This window comes from Trachurus trachurus (genome assembly GCF_905171665.1).
Source record: "Trachurus trachurus genome assembly, chromosome: 5".
NCBI classification, from domain to species: domain Eukaryota; kingdom Metazoa; phylum Chordata; class Actinopteri; order Carangiformes; family Carangidae; genus Trachurus; species Trachurus trachurus.
In genome coordinates, this window is record NC_139896.1 from 2,792,670 (window position 1) to 2,817,635 (window position 24,966).

At 41.3% G+C, this 24,966-nt stretch overlaps 2 protein-coding genes across 4 annotated transcripts in view; one reads left to right on the forward strand and one right to left on the reverse strand.

The window, feature by feature from the left end:
* Nucleotides 1-523: 523 nt before the first annotated feature.
* On the reverse strand, nucleotides 524-4,910 carry LOC310986476 (thiol S-methyltransferase TMT1A-like). The gene is made up of 2 exons (XM_083972407.1): nucleotides 4,335-4,910; nucleotides 524-1,188 (listed from the first exon to the last, which is right to left on the reverse strand). The coding sequence occupies exons 1-2, from the start codon at nucleotides 4,839-4,841 to the stop codon at nucleotides 955-957; spliced, it is 741 nt and encodes a 246-aa protein (XP_083828533.1). The 5' UTR covers nucleotides 4,842-4,910; the 3' UTR covers nucleotides 524-954.
* Nucleotides 4,911-20,750: 15,840 nt separating this feature from the next.
* Nucleotides 20,751-24,966, forward strand: part of scn8ab (sodium channel, voltage gated, type VIII, alpha subunit b) — a gene marked incomplete at both ends in the record, with an annotated part of 96,871 nt that continues 92,655 nt past the window's right edge. For all 3 annotated transcript variants that reach the window (XM_083972350.1, XM_083972349.1, XM_083972351.1), the window contains one exon: nucleotides 20,751-21,032. In XM_083972350.1, coding sequence (XP_083828476.1) covers nucleotides 20,751-21,032 — 282 coding nt within the window. The remainder of the gene's footprint in view (nucleotides 21,033-24,966) is intronic.

A 24,966-nucleotide genomic window follows, 5' to 3' on the forward strand; every position in this document is an offset into this window, starting at 1 on the left:
ATGCAATAAAAGATGTTAACACTTTCTTCCCTTTACAGTACGTTCTTCAGAAGACTTAATAAGTGATGTCACTTCCTTGAACTGAACCATTATTTTTAAAACTAGGAAAATTGTTATGTTGTTACGGGGTTGAACAAAAACTGGGGGACATGATAAAATATTGCTATTTCATAAATAATTGATGTATTTTTTTCAGATTTTTGTATAGTTTTGGTTAGAGCAGTCAGGAAATCTATATATTTTTTTTCAATCAGGTTAATTTTTGGTTGTTCTGAATGATTATGGTCAGCAGGGACATAAGCAACCAAAAAAAGGGTAAATAAAAAAAAAAAAAAAAAAAAAGATTTGTCATTTGTGTTTTATAATCCAAAGACACATGGATCTATCAAATTATGGCTTTAAATGCCAAAAAAATTGACTTTATTTGAAAATCTTTGAGGTAAACCTGAGGTTTAACAAGTCCTCCCCTCAATTTAGCCTCAATGTTTGTCCAATAATGGAAAAAATTAAAATAAAAAAAGGCTAGGAGATCAACTGTTTAATCACATCAAAATATTTATTGGTGTCAGATCAAAAGGCAGTCTAAAACACTGTCACTACAACAGTAGCACAGAGAAACTCTGAGAGCACTTTTCTATGGCAGTACGACACCGACCAATCAGCAAGCAGCTCAGCGGCGAGGAGCACAGGATGACGATCAAACAACATGTTTTCAACAGGAGTACAAAATTAGATTCATTGGCCGTTAGTATAAGGTGCTTATTCAACGTCTTAACGTCGGGTTTTTCCTTCACTAAATATCAAGTTAGTTAGTATCAAAGTGCTTGTGTTATTATTATATTCTCTATCACTGGTGATTAAATCATGTGACACAGGGAGAGGAGAGGCATTAAGTGATTGGCATACACACAAACACACACTAGTTAGTAGGATAGGAAGCCGACGGGAGCGGCTCTATTTGACAGCGTAGCCTACGATGTGCGGTTTGATGAGGAAGACGAGCGGAGCGTCGATGTGCCTCAGCTTCAGGTCGGTGAATCCGGCCGCCTCCAGATGTTTCCAGGTGTCGCGCGTGACCTCGCAGCCGTCGCCGAAGTAGAACCAGGCCGGCTGCAGGACATGCTGGAAGAAGTAGGCCCAGGTGGAGGCGTCGGCCACGACGTGCTCCAGGAAGAAGAAGGCTCCACCCTGCAGAGCAGAACAGAACAACACATCATCATCAGGGAAAATATAATAAAGAAATCCTTAAAGGGATAGGTCAACATTTTGGCAAATTGGCCCGTTGCCATAATCCCTATAGTCATAGCAGTAGGTTCGTTACCTTTAATTGTCGGTGCAAGCTGTTTTTAGAACGGCGGAGCAGAGCGGCGAGCTGCTCAGAGCTACGCTACGGAGGCTCATTATGGGATTTCTTGGTTTCCCTCATCAAACTCATCAAATACACAATCCAACAACTCCACAACGCTCTGGTGGACAAGTTGTGAGCTGCACATTCACCACGCTATGAGATAATAACACAATGTTACCAGACAGAGTTGTTGTAGAGGGAAATTCATGCAAAACCGCTGATGCGTGTTGCCTTCAGGGACAGTTTTTCCATCAAGCAGTCTCTGCATTTACCTCGAAAACGGCTCAGTTTCGTAACGTTCCGTTATTATCTCATAGCGTGGTGAATGTGCAGGTCACAACTTGTCCACGAAAGCGTTTTGGAGTTTTGGGATTTTGTATTTGATGAGGGAAACCAAGAAATTCCATGAGCCTCCGTAGCGTAGCTCTGAGCAGCTCACGGCTCCGCTCCGCCGTTCTAAAAATAGCTTGCACCGACAAATAAAGGTAACGAACCTACTGCTATGACTATAGGGATTATGGCAATGGGCCAATTTGCCAAAATGTTGAACTATCCCTTTAAAAAAAAGAGACAATCCTGTATATTTTTCTGACAAACCTGGCGACAAAATGTTATAAAACTAAGGATTCACCTTAACTGTACACTGCAAAAACTCAAAATCTTTCCAAGAATATTTGTCTAATTTCTTGTCAAAATGTCTCATTTCTAGTCAAAACTAATCTCTTTCCACTTAAAATAAGACTCATCACCTAAAAATTAACTTGTTTTTAGATCATTTTCACTTGTTTCAAACTAATTTTTACTTGAAATAAGTAGAAAAATCTGCCAGTGAAAGCAAGTTTTTTGTGCTTGTAATAAGAAAGAAAAACTTGCTCCACTATCAGATTTTTCTACTTATTTCAAGTGAAAATAGGCTTGAAATAAGTAAAAAGTGTCTAAAAACAAGCTACTTTAATGCGATGAGTCTTATTTTAAGTATAATGAGATTTGTTTTGACTAGAAATAAGACAAACGTTTTTGCAGTGTAAAGGTGCTTCTTTTTTCAAAGTATTTCTAAAAAAGAAACTTGAACTCACTTTAACTGTTCCCTCAGTTAATCTAAATAGTGAGTGTGATATTCTACAGCTGCTGAGTAAAGTTATCTGGTGAACAAACAGTGATATCAACATTTGCTTTAAACTACCTCAAACACATATATGGGCCACTTTTTTTTTTTTTTTTACACTTATATATGCGCAAAAATCAAATGCATATATTGGTGACCTTTTGTATCTACTAGCTATATCAAAAACAGACAACAGGTAAAAGGTCAATTTAAGTTGCAGTGGCAATGGGTTAGCTAATACATGTATATGTTGCATTGGATTATTTGAAGTGTGGGCTATAAAGCAGAAATTGTGATTTTTATAAAATATGCGAGTCCGTTTTTTTGTCAAATATTGGTTATTTCCACCATTCTCTCACAAGAGGGATACTCTACTTTTTCCTTTTCTAATTCACATACATTTAATTTCAATGCAACTTTATTTTCAATGTAAAGATATCATACACAATAATTGATTTTTTTTTTTAAAGTCGTGTAGCATGTGAGCCAAATGTCTGTTAAGTTATATAATGTTCTTGTTCCATCAGTAATATTAGGTTCAACTATTATTAATATTTTTAAACCTCCCATGTTGTTTTCTTCTCAGTCTTGAATATAAACTGCTTTGTAAAGTGTAAAATTAGATGTCACACAAACAGAGGGCTCTTTGTCTGGCGAGTTGGTGAACAATAGTGAGGGATTAATTCACATGTTGCACTGTGGTGGAGCTATTATTAGAACAACAGTAGCCTGAAAAGCACCGCTCCGGAAAAAATAAAGACACCACTACTCCAATGTAGCCTTATCTCTACATGTGGCAGCCATTGATTCCAGTGTCTACTGAACTCCAACACAAGCACCTCACTATTGTCGTGCTGTGTGTGACTGGTTCTATGTGAGCATTACTATGTGAGATTAATAAAGTCTATCTATCTATCTATCTATCTATCTATCTATCTATCTATCTATCTATCTATCTATCTATCTATCCCAAATATCATATTCAATGAGGAAGATTATAAATAAATAAAAACACTGCTGATTAAGTGATTAAACATTGGGATTATTCCACCAATGTTGATTCCTAAACTCTTCCTAAGTTTAAAAAGTAGTGTTGTGTTGTTTAAAGTAATATGAACTTCGGTCTGAAAACACCAGAATCTTTTTTGTTATTTTGACCCGTTGCCATTTTCTGCAAATAAATGCTGTAAATAACAATATTTTTATTTCCAATTTTGGAGAAATTATGTCAGTAGTTTATAGAATGAAACAAGTGTTAATTTTACCCAAACACATAGCTATGAATTGTAAAACCAGAGGAACTGATCATTTTGAAGTGGTTTCTTAATGGAGCTGGAGCTTTCCAGAGCTGTAGCCTATGATACATTTAACAACAATATTGGTGCATGATTTGTTAGAAAATTGGGTAAACTCTTCCTAAGTTTAAAAAGTAGTGTTGTGTTGTTTTAAAGGTAATATGAACTTGTTTTATTTGCATTATAGGCCTACAAGGCCTACAAGGTCTGAAACACCAGAATCTTTTTTGTTATTTTGACCTGTTGCCAATTTTCTGCAAATAAATGCTGTAAATGACAATATTATTATTTCCAATTTGGGAGAAATGATGTCAGTAGTTTATATAGAATGAAACAAAAAGTGTTTTTTTATCACGTCATGTTATGTTTTATGTTGTTTTATGTCATTTTACTCAAACACATAGCTATGAATAGTAAAACCAGAGGATCTGATCATTTTGAAGTGGTTTCTGGAGCTTTCCAGAGCTGTAACTTAGCCTATGATACATTTAACAACAATATTGGTGCATTATTTGTTGGAAAACACGTGTTGTTTTTTCTTCCCAGTAGCATAGCACCACCGGGGGGGATTAAACCAACCACTCACCGGCCGCAGGACCCGGTGCGCCTCTCGCAGGGTTTGCGGGATGTTGTCGACGGAGCAGAGCACCAGGGTGCAGACGACAGCGTCCACCGATGCGTCCTCGACTGACCCCATGTCCTCGCCCGACGCCACCACGAAGCGGTCGTACGTCAGGTGCTCGTTCTCGGACATGGACTTGTCCAGGTATTTCTGGAAGTGCGGGTTCGGGTCGGTGCAGATCACCCTGCAGCCGGACGGGTAGTACTGGAAGTTAGTCCCGGTGCCGCAGCCGATCTCCAGGAGCGTGAGCTGCTGCTGCTGTTTGCCCGCAGGCACGAAGTCCGACAGGCTGCGGAACAGCTCCTTCTTCTTGTCGTGCATCTTCTTGTTGTACGCGACAGAAAGCCGGTACAGACAGATGGGAAAGACGCGTTTGTAGACCGAGTACAGGCCGAGCGCGTGGATCAGGTGCATGGGGAGACACAGCACGTTGACGAGCAGCGTGAAGAAGCGCATCAACAACACAGCCATGATGGTGCCGAGCCGAGCGTGCAGGCAGCAGAGTAGACCAGCCGGAGACTAATGAGACAGACAGAGGAGCAGAACCGACCTGCTGGCAGCAATATAAGCGGAGCCAGCGCGGAGCTTCCGGTGCCACTTTTCAAAATAAAAGCTGGCAACTATGAATGAGTGACAAACGCTCTTTCTATGGAGTGACATTACTGCCAAAACTCCACAAACCCACAAAGCATGTTTTACTCACGCCCAACGATTCACAAACTCTGTGTTTTTTTTTGCAAATGAAGAGTTCAAATTCTAGAATCTTCATTTTTTATTTTTTATTTACATAAGGTGATATCAGTCAAACCAAAGTTGAGTGACTTTGAATGTAACAAAACAGACATATCTCAAAAAAATAAAGTTTTATTGGAAAAAACACTGCGCAAAGAATAATTACAAAGCCTCAGCTCATTTTTTTCAAAATGGCACTTATCTGCTTTCGCAAATGAACTCTTCAAATACAAAACATAATTCACAAACTAACTACTTTATAATTTTTCAATATGGTTAAAATGTTCCTGGGGTTCCTGCAATAGCAACTCACAATATCTGGAACGTATTGGGAGTCATTTTTATCCCATTCCCTAAACACAAGACATCAATAAACATACTTAGCCTATGTACTGTATATAACATATTACTTTAACCTTCTGTTATGTATTTAGTTGAGCTTAATAATAGGGTTTGGGGTGGTCCACTAGGGGGAGCTGTAGGCATAGGTCAGGGGTTAACTGCAAAGTTTTGTTTGTTGTTGTTGTGCAGTCCTCATGAGAAGTGAGCCTGTTTTCCCTGGCTGTACTGAAGTGCTAAGCTCATTCATTCTCCAGTCCGCTCTCTGGTCGTGTTCATAGACAGAGAAGATCTAATACCTTCAAAGTTATCTAGCAAACGTAACATTACCGCTGCTAATGTCTTTTGAACTTTGTGAAGTTTTACGAGGAGAAACGGGAGATCGGCGGAGATTAAGCGTTAGCTAGTAGCTAACGTTAGCTAGCGCCGTTAACTACTAGCTAGCGAGTGACCAAAACAATGATTTTTCCCCATTTTTCGGAAAAGTCGGGTAATGGCGTTCAATCGCTCTTTAGCCACGTCTGTCTTCTATCACGGACACCATTTTTCTGATGTGTAAGTTAATTCAAATTTCCCTTACTAGCAATTTAAATCTTCCTAATTTTCAATGGTTTCCAATGGGAGTTAACCCTTCCGTGACCATTGTTTGTCCAACCTAGCAACAGTAACCGTGGGGGGCGGGGCCTTGACAAAGGGTCAATTCCGTATCTACAAATACAATTCTACAACTACAAACACAATTCTACAACTACAAACACAATTCCGCATCTACAAATACAATTCTACAACTACAAACACAATTCTACAACTACAAACACAATTCCGCATCTACAAATACAATTCTACAACTACAAACACAATTCTACAACTATACAATTCTACAACAGCTCCTTCTTCTTGTCGTGCATCTTCTTGTTGTACGCGACAGAAAGCCGGTACAGACATATGGGAAAGACGCGTTTGTAGACCGAGTACAGGCCGAGCGCGTGGATCAGGTGCATGGGGAGACACAGCACGTTGACGAGCAGCGTGAAGAAGCGCATCAACAACACAGCCATGATGGAGCCGAGCCGAGCGACCTGCAGCAGAGTAGACCAGCCGGAGACTAATGAGAGAGAGAGACAGAGAGGAGCAGAACCGACCTGCTGGCGGCAATATAAGCGGAGCCAGCGCGGAGCTTCCGGTGCGACGTTTCAAAATAAAAGCTGACAACTGTGAATGAGTGACAACCATACACAGCAGTGGCGTGCAGGCTAACAGAGTAAATTTACTTGAGTACTGTACTTAAAGGGATAGTTCAACATTTTGGCAAATTGGCCCATTGCCATAATTGCTATAGTCATAGCAGTAGGTTCGTTACCTTTAATTGTAGGTGTAAGCTATTTTTAGTACAGCGGAGCGCAGCAGCAGGCTGCTCAGAGCTACGCTATGGAGGCTAAGGGAATTTCTTGGTTTCCCTCATCAAACTCATCAAATACAAAATCCCAAAACTCCACAGCGCTTTTGTAGACAAGTTGTGAGCTGCACAACCACCACGCTATGAGATAATGACGGAACGATACGAAACGGAGCCGTTTTCGAGGTAAATTCATACAAAACCGCTGATGCGCGTTGCGTTCAGGGACAGTTTTTCAGCAAGCAGTCTCCGTATTTACCCTGTATTTACCTCGAAAACGGCTCCGTTTCGTATCGTTCCGTCATTATCTCATAGCGTGGTGGTTGTGCAGGTCACAACTTGTCTACAAAAGCGCTGTGGAGTTTTGGGATGTTGAATTTGATGAGTTTAATGAGGGAAACCAAGAAATTCCATTAGCCTCCATAGCGTAGCTCTGAGCAGCCAGCTGCTGCGCTCCGCCGTACTGAAAATAGCTTACACCTACAATTAAAGGTAATGAACCTACTGCTATGACTATAGCGATTATGGCAATGGGCCAATTTGCCAAAATGTTGAACTATCCCTTTAAGTACATATCCAGAGGATTTGTACTTTACTTGAGTATTAGATTTCTTTGGTACTTATTACTCTTACTTGAATACATTTCCAAGACAAATATTTTTACTTTTACTCAAGTTAATTTCTAGGAAGGCTGAAAAGTACTCGTTACTTTCAGGTCTTTTTCTAAAATCCTATTGGACACAAGCTGTGTTTGTCAGAGAAGGAAACCCTAACCCCTAAAAGCAGCACATCAGTGCAGCTGCTTTCAAAGAGTTAATGCTCACTAACAAGAGTTAAAAGCTCCTTACATTCATTTAGAAAAAATTATAGTAATTCATTGATGTGAAAAATAAGAAATTTACTCTTACTCTTACTTTTACTTAAAGGAGTATTATCGCAAATCCAAATACTTAATTCGGCCACTAGATGGAGCCAGGCGGAGTTTATCAGATATAAACAAGTGGGCAGCTGTCAGAGAGAGAGAGCAGCCTCGTTTAGTCCCCCTCCCCCCTCCTCCTCCCTCCTCCTCCTCCTCCTCCCTCACCAGGCTGAATGAACGTGCAATCGCGGGAAAAAGAAAACTCGCTAGTGGAAGCGGCAGCTCTACGTCGCTCACAACCACAACAACGACAACAACAGCAACTGCAACTTCCTCCTCCTTAATAACGCTGAGAGGACAGCTAAAGAAAGACACGGGGACGTGGAGACAAAGTGTTCTACCAGCGATTCAGTGACTGTGAGCAGCCTAACACTGCTACATTATTTACTGTTGCATTTTTCCGGTTCGGAGGTCGGATTTGCGAGTTCCGAGTGCATTTTAACGCAGCAAGCGCCGGGCCGGCTTGGATCATAACAAAGACAAATGCTGCATTTGCCCCACGGACACTACACTGTTGGCGATTTTTTTTGTAAATTTAGTTATGGCTCCCCCCGACCCATCTTTTGCATATTTCAGCTTATTTTATGCTATTACTGCTGTATTTGCGATAATGCTCCTTTAAAGTACATTTAAAAGCATGTACTTTTGGATACTTAAGTATCTTTAAAAGCAAGTAGCCTACTTTTTTATTCCTACTTGAGTAACATGTGGACTGAGCTACTTTGACCAGTAGTATTTGTACTCTTACTCAAGTACTGGGGTCGAGTATGTCCATCTGTCCACCAGAGAGATTGACGGATGCAGAAAACATTTAAAGGAGCATTATCGCAAATACAGCAGTAATAGCAAAGCTGAAATATGCAAAAGATGGGTCGGGGGGAGCCATAACTAAATTTACAAAAAAAATCGCCAACAGTATAGTGTCCGTGGGGCAAATGCAGCATTTGTCTTTGTTATGATTCAAGCCGGCCCGGCGCTTGCTGCGTTAAAATGCACTCGGAACTCGCAAATCCGACCTCCGAACCGGAAAAATGCAACAGTAAGTAATGTAGCAGTGTTAGGCTGCTCACAGTCACTGAATCGCTGGTAGAACACTTTGTCTCCACGTCCCCGTGTCTTTCTTCAGCCGTCCTCTCAGCGTTATTAAGGAGGAGGACGTTTCAGTTGCTGTTGTTGTCGTTGTTGTGGTTGTGAGCGACGTAGAGCTGTCGCTTCCACTAGCGAGTTTTCTTTTTCCCGCGATTGCACGTTCATTCAGCCTGGTGAGGGAGGAGGAGGGGGGAGGAGGAGGAGGAGGGGGGGCGGGGGGGGGGGGACTAAAGGAGGCTGCTCTCTTTTTCTGACAGCTGCCCACTTGTTTATATCTGATAAGCTCCGCCTGGCTCCATCTAGTGGCCGAATTAAGGATTTGGATTTGCGATAATACTCCTTTAATGGTCCATCAAAAACAACAAAAAAGTGCAACCACTCTCCATGCTCCAATTTCCCCCTGTTTTCCATGGAGTTTTTCCTCAGTCGATGTGGGGTCTAAGGGCAGAGGATGTTGTTAGACAAACTGTTTGTAAAAACGGGCTATACAAATGAAATTGCCTTGCCTTGCCATGGTGATAAAATAAAAAATAAAAGACAAAACAACTAAGACAAAAACGGCCTACACAGCCATCTTCAGTCTTCTCTTATGAATGAGTGAAAATAAAATTACTCTCTGTTTTGCTTTTGTTTTGTTTTTTACAACGGAGTATTGGGGCCACTGAGAAGAGTTTTTCCCACAGACTTGGAAAATAAATGGTTTTACGAAAGAAAAAGTCATAATTTACGAGAATAAAGTCGTACTATTTTAACCTGTTGTTTTACCTTATTCTCATGTCTTTGAAAAAAAGAATTCTCAATGAGACGTTGCTAATAGTATTTTCATGTGCTAGCATCCAAAACAACTATGAAGCCGTGTGTTGTGTGTGGATGGATAAAAATTGTCGCTAGAGGAAAGACTAATAAAACTAAATATTTACGTAGCTACAAATCATATTACGAAAATTAGTTAGCGTTAGTTAGTTCGTAGCATGTTGGCCTAGAAACATTGTAGCTTTAGCATCATTAAAAGTCACTGGAAACAGCTGTACAAAGCTCCTGTTACCTACGTACCTGCGTTACCGAGGACAGGTCTGGAGCAAAAGTTAATTTTCTCCTGATATATCCGTTTGAAATTTGTAAATTATCGTCTCAAAATGTTCAAAGGAGATGTGGCCTTTGAGAAATGAGTCCAAAATTTACTTCACTGACTATGAGGCGAAAGAATCGACCATAATCTGAGCTCACGTTCACTTTTTGCCCCCCTCCCCTCAGGCAGGAGGCTGAGGAGCATAAAGTCCAGGACCACCAGGCTGAGGAACAGCTTCTACCCTGAGGCGGTGCGATTGCTGAACGCTGGGGGACCTCTGTAGCACCCCCCCCCCCCCCCCCCCCCCCCGTGATACCACCCCACAGCCATGTTGCACATGCAGTCTTTGCACACACATACACATACAATGCTCACTGCACAATTGCCACTTTAAACTGCCAGAGGGCGCTGCTGCTGCTGACATTGTCATTGTCACTGTCGTTGTATTTTTATTTATTTATTGCACTTTACTTACTCAAATTAGTTTTTAGCTATAGTTTCTATTTATTGTACTTATTTATTTTTATTTATCTTAGTGGGCTGGCACGGGACCAGGGCATCGAAATTTCGTTCATCCCATGTTTTTAACATGTGTTTGTATGACAATAAAGAGACCTTTGACCTTTGACCTTTTTCAACTGACTCAAGACTAGCAGCCAAGTCACCTGAAGGGGCGGGGCTAGTGGTGAAACCTAGCCTCGTAAACCAGCCTCTCGCGGAAATGCATTTCATTTCATTTCTCGGGAGAGTCTGGCCTCATCCCCCCTGCAAGCATTTGGGGTGGGCGGGAGCTGGGCGGGAGTAGTAGCAAAGACGGTTTAATATCTTTGGTAGTAGCGTTGACAGACAACCCCATTCAGCCAATCAGCAAGTTGGTGTAGTGACGGGGCTTTGCACCAGTCGGTCCCTGATTGGCCAACGTGCTGTGTCAATCACAGCGGGCGACGCTGATTGGCTCGGCCTTCTGAGGGTTTCAGTCCAAACGCTTAGAATGGGGATGAGGCCAGACTCTCCCTCGGAATGAAATTTCCGTGAGAGGCTGGTTTACGAGGCTAGGTGAAACCCACGTGACACAGATACAGGAAACTAACTGATTCCTCGTGTGGCGTCTTGTTTCTAAACCCTCTTTGGCGTCTGTAACATTTAAACATCTAAGAAGAAGTTGTTTCACTGTTGAATGAACATGAAATGAGTAGAAGTAGCACAACTTTGAAGTCTCACCTTTGAATGCTAACAACACAGGTGGAGTAGCCTACTGCTGCAGGGTTAGCTAAGGGCTAGCTCCTCAACTTTCTTTCTTTTTTTTTTTTACACTGTTTTAGTCACCCAAACTTCACCTACAGTCTCATTTCATTTCAACATTAAACCTACAGGAACTTTGTACAGCTTTTTGATCAAAACAGCTGTTTCCAGTGACTTTTAATGATGCTGAAGCTACATCAACAGTGTTTCTATGGACATGCTACAAACCAGAGAGGAGCTCCACATTAAGGTGATTATCAACACTCACTCTCACCTATTTTACTTTCTTCCATTGTTTTAAAATTATAATTTGATAGAGGGTTTGTTAATTTATTACAACAATTGAGTACATAGAAAAACATTCTCACTATAGCCACTTACTTTAGATTTGCTAAAAAAAAAAACACTGGGTTGTGTTGACACGAACCATTTAATTTTGAATTAGGCTACATAGTAGAGGTTTCAGCTTTCCCCTTCAACACTGAAGCTGCTTTATGTTTGTTTTTTTTTGTATTTGTGGCAAAATGATTCATTAGCAAGCTGCCAACGTGACATATTTAAGTTATAACAGGTGGCAGGTTAGCAAACAGTATTGACAAGCAGAGAAGGATTGACAAGAACTCTTTTAAAATCATACGGTAGGCCTATTTATGACCCTCTGACTAATATTTATTCTCCTTTTTAGTTGTATTTTGTGCAGTGGTCCTGTGAGCCCAATGCACTGAACCAAAACACATGCAAAGACACAACCAAGCTACAAATTCAGAAAACAACTTTATTTATCTGACAACTTATATGCTGCACAAAACAGAAGAGAAGTGTTTGTGGGGACACAAAAAAAGTGACAGATTGTGGGATGTCATGTGCCTCGGTTCAAAGCTTCTTAACTTAAGAAGTTGCGCAGACGCCTCCCTGGTAGTAAGGTTTGTAAATAAGATGAGTTTTTACTGCAAGTGTGTTCTGTTAGTTTAGCATTAGTTTGTCACTTGTTTGTGTTTTTGCTGCACATTTGTGTATAATGCATGTGATGTTTTCTGAATTAGTCGCTTCTTTGTGTCTTTGCAAGTGTTTCTTTAAGTTGCAGTGCTTTGAGTCCTCAGGGCCACCGTACAAACAGGCTCGTTATCAGGCTGGCAGACCACCAACTTGATATCCAATATCCATTCTTCTTTTTCAGCTCTATTGTTTTCTCCATTAACAACTCAGTGAATAGGCCTAATGGGGGTCAAAGTCCATACCAGGTAGTTAATATTAACCACAACCTTTTTTTTTCCTTTCTTTTTTAATCTGCCATAGACTTGCATGTCATTGAATGTGTTTTATTACAATGAAAACACTTTCTGACCAAAGTCAACAATGACTTTCACAGACCTTATACAGTAGTTTGGTTGGTAGCTGCTGCTGGTGTATTTATCCAATACAAGTAGCCACTTAAAATAATTTGACGAAGCACTGAGGTCATTCACATCATTATTTGGTAACAGAACTTGTAGCTTTTTCTAAACATTGGCCAACAACATCAGATCTCATTTCAAGGTCCACTTCGTCCCTGTTTATGAGGATTTCACCTTTATCACATATTCCTCACCAGCACATAAAGTTTTCTCAGTTGTCATAAAGTTCAGATTTTTACAGTTTTTGCATATTGTAGTTGTTGTGCACTGGTTGTACCGCTCTTTACAGAGGATGGGGGGAGTTTATTTGAGATGCATTTGCCAAATTTAAATAGTTAATCCTTGAAATATGTCAGATGCTGCAATACAAAGATATTCAGCTCCCCTTGTATTAGTCTACAACCTAAGTCTGACTCCACATGTGCCGAGGTGTCCGTCTTCAGTATTTTCCCGTGCATGCTTACGTTATTATTAGACTGCTCGGAAATGCTGAACTGAAAAGCAGCTTAAGGATTCAAAATGCATGCCAAGAAACAGGACTTCCTGTGGACGACGTGAAGGTGCAGTTCTTCAAACCTCCACCAGATAGAGACATTGTTGGGTCATATTCTAAAACACTTCCTGTTTCAAATCATCCAACCCCTGTATTTTGAAGGGTGAAGGCGACAGACTAGGGGCCATAATGTATTGAAGGGAATTTTACTCAGTGGCTCCATGTTTTGCTCTTATTATGTGCACAAACATATAGATATTGTCCCGCCACCCCCTCCTGCTGATACAGACATCATAGCCCATATATGGTACAGCAAAAATAGACTAAAACATTTGCATACAGTTACAAAACCAGCTTCTTAAATGACCCATATATACGTATCGGCTGTCTGTTTGACGACAACGTGGGGTTTGAATAAACCTCATGAAGGTTAACTGATCCAGTGTGACAGATATTCCTTATATACTCCCTCAGCACCAACATGTGCAGGTAGATTTTCCTTCTGAGAACTATTACAACCAGAAAAACACAAGTCTGTTAGGACCGTGGTGGCTCTTTAACTTAGATGCACAAATTAAAAAGAAATTCAAGCTGTTTATAGAATATCATTGGGGTCATATAGCATCTATGAGCTGCTGAATATAACCAAATGTCTGCACTGTTGGGCCAAATGTCCATGCATTATGCTTAAAACACATGTATTATATTGTCACATTATATAATATATGATCCAAATGTTTGTTTTGTGCAGGGCAGGCGAACAGCCGTCATATATATCTTGATAGAAATACACTACTCACACAAAAAAGTTAGGGATATTTGACTTTCAGTGTGAAATTAATGTAAAATGTAAAAAGTTGATTCTACAGTGATATTATATAATTTAAGTAGAAGTATGGAATTATAATTTTTTCATCTCCAATAATATATTGAAACCAAAGATAACAACAGTGTATATCATTTTGTGGTTAATCACCTTGTTAGAGAACAGTATGTTATGTTTTAAGGACTGAAACACTGAACAGTTGGACATGTGCATTCAAAGAGTTAGAGAAGGTCCAATTAAGTTCACCTGTATAAGGTTATAGTGCATTTTAGATGCATTTAGAAAATTCATCCCAAAGACGAAGATATCCCTAACTTTTTGTGTGAGTAGTGTATGTTTCAGTGTTTTATACGCTTTAGTGTGTTTCTTTGAGTTGAGCACACAGAAAAATTTAACACACTAGTGCAGCATGGATCTAACATACAGTAACCCATTACACTTTTCTGGCTCGTGTGAATGAATAATTAAATACATGATGAATGAATTCAGTTTAAGATGTTTTTCTACCCACTGTTTGTGTTATTTAGTCGGTTGCATTTTCCTATGATGTGTCAAGTCATCATATGATGTGATATGAAAGCGCACATTAAAATGAGTCTAAGTCATTATAAGTTGTTAGAAATGTTTATTAGCCACAAACTTCCTGATGTAATGTTTTAAAAGATGATATAGATTTACACTCCTCCATCAGGTCCAGATGTATAGCCTACATATATATATTATATATTCCTCTTAACAATCCCAACCACAACATCAATAACTGTTCTTACATGATGAACAGTGAACAGGGTTTTTTTTTTTTTTTTTTTTTTTTCTGCTTACGATGCTGCGGTCTCTTGTCCGTTATTGAAACTAAAGGCATTTACCGACACTCCCTAACAATTTGCTGAGAGTCATCAATTATGCAGGGTAGCCGCACGCACTGGGAAGGAAGATAGCAGCAACAATATGGCGACAGCCGCAGTTACTCCCGACTCTTTCCTACATCTGCAGTTCACTGACAGCTGTCTGGATTTGTGTTAATGCGAGAAAAAGTAAGTAGACAATCTGTTTTCTGCCTCGTCTTCCTATTTTTCCGCGCTGGGATGGATCTCGGCGCTACTACTTTGTCGACTGACTGCATCCCTGTGCCGCAGAGCGGTTCCCCTCTCTCTCTCTCGCTGTTTCTCGGTGTCTCTCGCTCTCTCTCTCTCAGCATCTTTCCCCGTGCAGCGTCTGTGTGTGTGGATGGATGGAGGCTTCGTGCCAGTTACATGGACACACATGTAAGCTAAGACATGCGGCCGGGGCTGCAGGGTTTTGCAGGTAGTTCAGGTGAGATTTTTTTTTGGTGTGTGTGTGTGTGTGACTTGAGTTGCTGCGTCGCCGCGGTTTTTTTTTTTTTTTTTTTTTTTTTCTCAGCAAGCAGCGGGTTATTTGGGGTGTTGGCCTGCCGCTGGATGGGAATAACAGACATCATCATATAGGACTGTAGCTGCTGCTGGCCTACGCATACGGGATATCATCATCAAAGTGTTTCATCACGGCAAAACTTCTTCTCCGGCGGCTCCGCGGCGGCTGTCATGTATGTGCGTGAGTGCGTGCGCGCGCTAGGAATAATGCGTCTTTGGCTGTAAAAGAAACGGAGCAGTTTTTTTTTTCTCTCTTTCTCTCTCTCGCCACCATTATTCTATGACTATGATAGTTTTACCCCCCTCCTCCCCTCCTCTCCTCCTCCCTCTCCCCCTCCCCTCCTCTCCTCTCCCCATCCCACCTCTGTACCCCCCTCCCTCTCCTCTCCTCCCTCCCTCCCTCTCCTCTCTCCATCTCTCTCTCGCTCTGTGGAGACTGTATTGCGTGAGGAGGAAGGTGCGTCTTTAGTTTTTGGCAGTCCTCAAAGGGGCCGCGGCACCTTCTCCTTCTTCTTTCTGCTCTTTGAACGCAGCATCAGTCCTCAGTCACCCAACAACCCCCCCCTACCTCCCCCTCTCACCATCACCCCCCCCTTTATGTTGTTTCTGTGTGAAGCTGCATCAATATGGACTGTGTGGATCTGATCTATACGGGTGTGGTGGAGCCTTAAGGCCGCTCTCTCTCTCTCTCTCTCTCTCTTGCTGTAATAACATGTTTTATTTATTTATTTTATTTTATTCTTTTTTTTGGAAAGGGGGGGTGTCTCTTAAAGTGGGTTGTGCATGATGCGCTTCTTCTTCTTATGGGGTTGCTTTTGAGTTGAGGCCATGCAGGGACGAGTTGTCTTGTTTGTGTGTGTGTTATGTGTGTGTTGAGCAGCAGCTGACCTACTAGGAGTGAGTTAGTTAGTTAGTTTGAGCCTATAGCAGCAGCAGCAGCAGCAGCAGCAGCAGCAGCAATAAACCACACTGCAGTATTTCAGGGCTTCGGCCCTATAGGACAACAGCAGCGCGGCATCGGTATAAAACTACAAATCCCTCTCAGTCAGTGAGTGAACGGCTCTTACATGATGCAGCACTCAGCACTCAGCACTGTGGGGGGTGGGGGGTGAAGGGGGAGTGGAAAGTTCATTGTATGTGTTGATGCTGAGAGGCCTCGTGTCCTATATTTATATTGATAATACACATATACTGCATATATATGATCCATACTGTCTCAGAGTTCACTGCTTTCTCTCTGGATTTGTCCAAAAACGATGATTTTCATGCAGCCTGTGTGAACATTATCTTAACTTTAAAGTGTCCCTCTGCTCGGTTTGGCTTGGTTCGGTTTGGCTCGGGCCTCGGGTGTGTGTGTGTGTGTGTGTGTGTGTGTGTTGGGGGTTGCCTATGTGATGAGGTTATATGAGGCCTCTGTAAAGATCTGGCAGCCGCTGGTGTCGTCGGTGGTGTGTGTGTGTGTGTGTGTAGGTCTTTCTCTCTGTGTGAGTGGAGCTGGACCGCGGCCTGCGGGGGCTCACCTCTCCTCCTCAGTGTGTGTGTGTGTGTGTGTGTAACTGTGACTGTGTGTGTGTGTGTGTGTGTGTGTGTGTGTGTGTGGACATCTTATATTCAGCGACAGGCAGCATCAGAGCATCATCATCACTGCAGGGGACGGGGGGTGTCTCAAGTTGTTTCCCCGGCAGCAGAAGGCAGAAGGCCCATGTGACTCCTTCCTTCCTCCTCCTCTTCCAGCTCCATCGGTCGATGAGTCCAGCTTCTCATCAGGCTGGAGGATTTCTTTTTTTTTATTTTTTAAACATTTGATTCTGTATTAGTATAGTCCAGGTGCTGGGACGGAGGCTTGGGGATGTCTTTTCTGTGCGCAGAGGACGCAGCGTCGCTGTCGGTCGGAGCAGACTGCTGCTGCTGCTGCTGCTGCTGCTGCTGCTGCTGAGGAGGAGCAGACTCACAGCCTCAGCTTTCCTCTTCTTCCACTCGGAGCGAGGCAGCTGCTGAATATTTCCGGACTCTTTTGTGTCGGATTCTGAACTGAACTGAACTGAACCGAAAGCTGTGGGTTTTTTCCTTTTTCTTTTTTGATATATTTCTTGAGGAGGAGGAGGAGGAGGGTTAGCCTGGATGTGCTAATAGAATAGAATAGAATAGAGACTCAGTCAGTCAGTCAGTCAGTGTATAATTGTTTGCATGATCTCAGCAGTTATTTCCCACAGTTAAAATGTGCAAAGTCAGACAGTTGGGTTTTTTTTTTTCCATGCAGTGTTTTCTCATATGACCCAGTAAGTTAGTGGACACACACACACACACACACACACACACACACACACAGAGATACACAGAGAAGCAGCAGCAGCAGCAGCATCTGCATCTTCCCTCCTGGTGGCCTCTCTCTCACCACACCATCATGTGTGAGGAGTTGATCGGCGGCTGCTGCCCGAGCTCTGCAGCCTCGCCGCTTTGAATCACCTTCACGCTAGATCAATTGATGTGGCGTTGGTGGAAGGAAGGAAGGAGACTTGGAGGTTGTGCCGAGGTTGGGTTACTTGAATCGGGACTCTCGGCATCTCTCCCTTCCCTTCTCTTCTCTTCTCTTCTCTCTCTTCTGGTGGTTGGCTGCAGCAGCGAAGATACCGGCTGCTTGTTGTTGTTGGATCTTTCTCTCTCTCGCTCGCTTGCTCTCCTTCTCCTTCCCGACTTCTTTCTGATTCATTTCTCAGGTCTGTACCCTTGAACATTGTTTTTTTTTGTTTTTTTCCCCTGAATGTTGCTCACACTGTAGCCCGAGGTGTGACTGGACTGGACTGTCAATGTGTTGTTGTGTATCAAACAGTGTGGCTCAGGACTCGGAGTGTCATTCATCTGCTGTTAGGAGCCTGGAGAGATGCAGCCTGATGATGATGATGATGATGTTATTATAACTTTTACCGGTTTAACTCTGAGTCACAGCCCCCGAGGTTGGATAACTTCCACCGAGCAGCTCTGGCAAATATCGTTTCTTCTTCCTCTTCTCCGCCTCAATAATAGTTTGGTTTTAGTTTGACTAAAGGAACACGCTGTCGTCTGTAGAGTGAGTCAGGAGGAGGACGCAGGCCAACACAACACAACACAATACATAAACAAATCACAAAGATAGATAACTGTGTGTGCATGATTATAGATAGTCTTTGTTATTTTTATAATTTCTACTAGTCAACATTTGTATAATTGTCGTGCAGCAGCACCGAAGCCCCACCCAGTCCACTCCAACACAAACCTCAGTCCCATTCATCTCCCTGCGTCATATTTAATTTATTATATGATCATTTATATAATGATAATAATGGATTTGATAAGTGGTCGGTAGCAGCAGCAGAATGGAGAAGTATACGCTCCTAGACTCACTACATCAGTGTGTCTTCTGGATAAAACAACATCAGCTCATTAAGTTGTGATACAGTGAAACATGCAGCTGCAGCCTCGTCTCCTCTGAAATCTACTTTTTACATCCACAGCTACTTTCACTTGGCTTAAGATATTTTTTGGCTCCTTGTCACTTTTGCAGCAAAGCAGAAAAGATGCTTGTGTTAGCCCCGTGTGCTGCTGGGAAGTGGGGAACTGCTCTCCACACTTATTTTATACTTATTGTCTATTGTGAGAGACGTTTTGGACTCGACCAGCCGACCAAAACAAAGAGCTGAACGCTGCTTTTTCTGTTTCTCACTGAGCCCAGAGGTGCTATACCGGCTCATTAACACCACAAAGTGACATTTTTTTATTCATTTAGTCAATTATTATTATTATTATTATTTATTCAGTCAATATCAATAATATGGAGTTTAAAGTGAAGCCAAAGCTCTGATTTGCATGGTTAGATGCAGAAAGAGACAGGAAATAAACAGAAAATACAGCAGATAGATACCTGTGGAGAGCCAATCGGACGAGGGCCAGAGCAGTCAGAGTCAGAGAGCCTGTCATGTGTGAGCAGGAAACGCCAGAAGAGACAACTTGACACTTTTTCTCTGTCGCTGCCGGGGTCAGGAAGGTGAGAGCAGAGGGGAATTCGCTGCTGTCGGTCGGTCGGTCTGATGCGCTGTGTGGATGGATGGATACAGGATCATTTAGGTTGATGGGAGGGAGCAGAAATAGTGCCGACTGGCCCATGTTCAAAATGTTTGCACTTTTCCTGCTTTTATTTCTGCTTTGTTTGCGTTTCCCCTGCAGGGCAGAACTAGTAAATTCAATCTGTGGAGCTTTGAGCTGAAAGGCTGAAACTGAAGAGAGATGCAGCCCAGTGGACGACGATAGCTAACCCCTTTTGTTATCCAGTGGTGTTATTAATAAGATGACGACGACTAGAAACATTTTGGCAAATTGGCCCATTGCCATAATCCCTATAGTCATAGCAGTAGGTTCGTTACCTTTAATTGTCGGTGCAAGCTGTTTTTAGAACGGCGGAGCAGAGCCGTGAGCTGCTCAGAGCTACGCTACGGAGGCTCATTATGGGATTTCTTGGTTTCCCTCATCAAACTCATCAAATACACAATCCAACAACTCCACAACGCTCTGGTGGACAAGTTGTGAGCTGCACATTCACCACGCTATGAGATAATAACACAACGTTACCACACAGAGTTGTTTTAGAGGGAAATTCATGCAAAACCGCTGATGCGCGTTGCCTTCAGGGACAGTTTTTCATCAACAGTCTCTGTATTTACCAAGTTTTCAAGTTTCAAGTCATTGTATAAAAAAATAAAAGTGCAAGAATATAAAATAAAATATTTTAAAAACAATAGAAGAGGTAGTAGTAAATTTAAAATAAAATACAATAAATTAAGTGCAAATAACTAAAGGAATAATAATATATTTTTTAAAATTGGCGTGAATGATATCAATAACACATTTCTTGATTTCTTGAGGGAAAAGCAGTCTCTGTATTTCCCTCTAAAACAACTCTGTCTGGTAACGTTGTGTTATTATCTCATAGCGTGGTGAATGTGCAGGTCACAACTTGTCCACCAGAGCGTTGTGGAGTTGTTGGATTGTGTATTTGATGAGTTTGATGAGGGAAACCAAGAAATCCCATGAGCCTCCGTAGCGTAGCTCTGAGCAGCTCACGGCTCTGCTCCGCCGTTCTAAAAATAGCTTGCACCAACAATTAAAGGTAACGAACCTACTGCTATGACTATAGGGATTATGGCACTGGGCCAATTTGCCAAAATGTTGAACTATCCCTTTAAGCAGGAAGTAAAATATATACATACCTCGTAATGGCTAAAGTTGTAGTGAAAATACAGTACACAGGATAACCAAACAAACCTACTGCTATGACTATAGGGATTATGGCAATGGGTCAATTTGCCAAAAATGTTGAACTATCCCTTTAAAGAGTGATTTTTTTTATTTTGTTGCTCACACTCTGTGTCCCCCCCCCTCTCTTTCTCTCTCTCCCCCTCAGAGCTGCATGTCTGGGATGGAAAACAAATAAAGAGGAAATAGCTGCAGGATGAAAACATGGCCGCACCCCTTATGGCACCCCCAGGACCTGACAGCTTCAAGAAGTTCACGCCAGAGTCGCTCGTTAACATCGAGAAGCGCATCCAAGAAGAGAAGAACAAGAAGCCGCCCAAGCCCCGATCGGACAGTAGTCACCGCGACACATCTGACGACAATGAACCCAAGCCCAACAGTGACCTGGAGGCTGGGAAGAGCCTGCCCTTCATCTACGGCGATATTCCTGACGGGCTGCGGGCCACGCCGCTGGAGGACTTGGACCCGTACTATTTGAACAAGAAAGTGAGTTTAAATGCACCACATGCAGTTTCCTTCACACTCTCTGCGTTTGGTTTATAGGGAGAAGTTTGAAATTCGTTGCAATCTTCATGTTGATGTGGTCTTTACCTTTGTCTCACATCATGATACACACACACACAGGTGATATAGAGAGCCGAAGCGGAAGCAGGAAGTAACGTCGCCATCACTGCAAAAACTCAAAATCTTACCAAGAATATTTGTCTTATTTCTAGTCAAAACAAATCTCATTATACCTAAAATAAGTATATTTGTACATAGACATACATAAAAAGTAGCTTGTTTTTAGACACTTTTTACTTCTTTCAAGCAGATTTTCACTTGAAATAAGTAGAAAAATCTGATAGTGGAGCAAGTTTTTCTTTCTTATTACAAGCACAAAAAACTTGTTTTCACTGGCAGATTTTTCTATTTATTTCAAGTGAAAATTAGTTTGAAACAAGTGAAAGTGATCTAAAAACAAGTTCATTTTTAGGTGATGAGTCTTATTTTAAGTGGAAAGAGATTAGTTTTGACTAGAAATGAGACATTTTGACAAGAAATAAGACAAATATTCTTGGAAAGATTTTGAGTTTTTGCAGTGATGGAACCACAATTCGGAAAAAATGTGAACGGGAGTCAAAATTTTATTTCGTGATCCGATTGAATTGTGTCATGAAAAAAAAAAAGACCATAACCTACTTAAAACATCACGTTTCATGCCAAAAAATCTGCAGTTTATCGTAAAACTATTGTAGAATAAAATTCTGAAGAATCAGTAACCAGAAAGACTACAGGCCCTTTCCCGTGTCAGTTGGTGACGTATTTTTTGTGGGACACAGATCTGTAGTCTGTAGAGCGTCTTCACACTAAATACATTCTTCAGTTGCCGTTTTACAACAAACTGCTGATTTTTTGGCATGAAACGTGATGTTTTAAGTAGGTTAAGGTCATATATTTTTCTCATGACACAATTCAATCGGATCACGAAATAAAATTTTGACTCCCGTTCACTTACAGTACATGGAGACTTTTTCCGAATTGAGGTCCCATCACTGCAAAAACTCAAAACCTTTCCAAGAATATTTGTCTTATTTCTTGTCAAAATGTCTCATTTCTAGTCAAAACTAATCTCTTTCCACTTTAAATAAAACTCATCGCCTAAAAATTAACTTGTTTTTAGATCATTTTCACTTGTTTCAAACACATTTTCACTTGAAATAAGTAGAAAAATCTGCCAGTGAAAGCAAGTTTTTTGTGCTTGTAATAAGAAAGAAAACTTGCTCCACTGTCAGATTTTTCTACTTATTTCAAGTGAAAATAGGCTTGAATGTATAAATATACTTATTTTAGGTATAATGAGATTTGTTTTGACTAGAAATGACATTTTGACTAGAAATAAGACAAATATTCTTGGTAAGATTTTGAGTTTTTGCAGTGATGGCGACGTTACTTCCTGCTTCTGCTTCGGCTACTCTATAAAGGAGATTCAGAAGTCAAATTGGAAGTTAATGTGTATTGTATAGCTAAGATGGCCTTGAACCATTTCACTGCCTTTTTTAAATATCTCGACCTGAGAGGCTTCACACTGCATCACACCGCTGCAGCTGCAGCTCAGTCGAGGCCTGTGAGTGAGTTTCCTTTGTTTTCACGACGCTTCGCTCGTGAAAATCGAAGCCCAGCTGAGGCAGAGTTGTTGTTCTGCTTCCTGCAACACTGCAGCTGCAGGAGGAACACTGTTGTTGTTGTTGTTGTTGCTGTTGGCCTCCTGTGTGTGTGTGTGTGTGTTTTTTTTGATCAATCATCAGTGTTAATGTTGTGGTTGAAATGATGCAACAGCTGGAGGATGGTGACGGATTCGCCCTTTAGCTTCAGGAGCCACTCAGTGTTGTCTACTGATTGAATTATTTTGTGACAAACTACACTTTGCAATTGAAACGATAGTTGGAGAGAATTTTTATTTATTTCTTTATTCATTTATATATCAAGTCGTCTGTGTGGATTCATTTGGTGACGCATTTTAGCAACGTGAGAGAGTGAAAATTTTATTTTTCTATAGTTTTCTGACGGATCATCAGCGTCGTTGAAGGCGTTGAAGGTCGAGTCAGTGTCACGGATCAGGGAAATCTTTATTAACCCTGAGGGGCGATGACAAAATACAAAAAACAGTAATAATAGTAAATACGTAAGAAACTTATGTTATCTCATTGTGGTTGTTCACCTCGTCTCTGCAGCTACTAAGGAAAACATCTGGATTGATGTGATGCTGCAGATTGATTAGATGAGATTTCCAGGCATCAAGCTCTGGCCTCCTCCTCCTCCTCCTCCTCCTCTTCCTCGCTCCTGTAGCTGTGCAGGCAGCGAGGCGAGGATGAGGATGAGAAGATGGCAGGAGAGGAGAGGAACAGGAAGTGGAGGTAACGTAGCTCGGCGGCGGCGGCGGCTGCAGGACGTCTAGTTGTTTGTGCAGCGGTGACGGTGTGTAAGAGAATCCGTCTGTGGCCTCGTTCAGGAGCAAGAAGCTCGGTCAGCAGTGTGTGTGTGTGTGTGTGTGTGTGTGTGTGTGTGTGTGTGTTCTGTGATCTATTGATCCACAGTTCAGTGGTGGTCACAGGCAGCGTTGCATTCTGCTCTTCTCATCTCTTAGTGCCCCATGTCAACCTCCTCCTCCTCTCCTTCTTCATCTTCTTCTTTATCTTCTGTGGTTCGTTCTTTAGTGACCGAAGGAAACTTGTTCATTACACTGCAAAAACTCAAAATCTATCCAAGAATATTTGTCTCTTTTCTAGTCAAAACTACAGTAATCTCTTTCTATTTAAAATAAGACTCATCATCTAAAAATTAACTTGTTTTTAGATCATTTTCACTTGTTTCAAACTAATTTTCACTTGAAATAAGTAGAAAAATCTGCCAGTCATAGCAGGTTTTTTGTGCTTGTAATGAGAAAGAAAAACTTGCTCCACTATCAGATTTTTCTACTTATTTCAAGTGAAAATCTGCTCGAAAAAAGTAAAAAGTGTCTAAAAACAAGCTACTTTTTATGTGATGAGTCTATGAGTGATGAGTAATGAGATTTGTTTTGACTAGAAATTTCATTTTGACTAAAAATAAGTCAAATATTCTTGGTAAGTTTTTGAGTTTTTGCTGTGTATTATTATTATTATGATTATGATTATTATTATTATGATTACACAGTAGTGATGAGGATGACGGAGCTTCAGAGCCTGAAAGTTTTGACTCATCTGATGAGGAGGGTTATGAAAAAAAAAGAGCAGAGTTCAGACTTCAGCTCTGTATACAGCCCCATTGAGCTCTTCACACTTTCTTTACTAAACAGCACAGACATAGTGAGTGACAACACATGTATATTGTAAATTTTGTGTGTTTTAGTCTTAGTAAATATTTTGTTTGAAGAGAAAAAAAAAGCTCATTTCTCATTTACACACGTCATGAAGCTTGACATGTTCTGCAGTAATATTCAGCCTCTTTTATCTCACATTTGAGACATTTGGTGAAAATAGAATGAAACAGAGAACAAAAACTTCAACAAAAACTAAAAACAGGAAGTCTTTTGTAAATGAAAAGTGGAATTTGAGCACAGACACACAGAGAACAACCAACACTGAAGTCAAATATGTAACACTGTTCTGCTAAATCTTAATCTTTCTTTATTGTCCACAATGTGGAAATTTGTCTTTTTGTCTTTTGCTTTTATAGTTAACAGACGAAATGATGCAACAAACCGTCGCCTTCTTCTCCTCTTCTCTTTTCTTGTCTTTATATTCTCTGTTATTACACGGCTCTATTGAATCCTGCTCTCTGATTGGTCCATCGCTGCGTTCTGCGGTCTGTTATTTCTGTATAACGGACCGTCGTCATGTATAACAGACCGTTGCTAGGGACGCCGCTCTGATCAGCGCAGCACAGAAAAGAGAAACTA

Excerpts from the sequence above, each read along its gene's own strand:
- LOC310986476 (XM_083972407.1), bottom strand. The coding sequence starts at position 4,841 with ATGGCTGTGTTGTTGATGCGCTTCTTCACGCTGCTCGTCAACGTGCTG. Across the intron at positions 1,189-4,334 it reads CGCACCGGGTCCTGCGGCCG|GGTGGAGCCTTCTTCTTCCT; the intron begins GTGAGTGGTTGG and ends TCTGCTCTGCAG.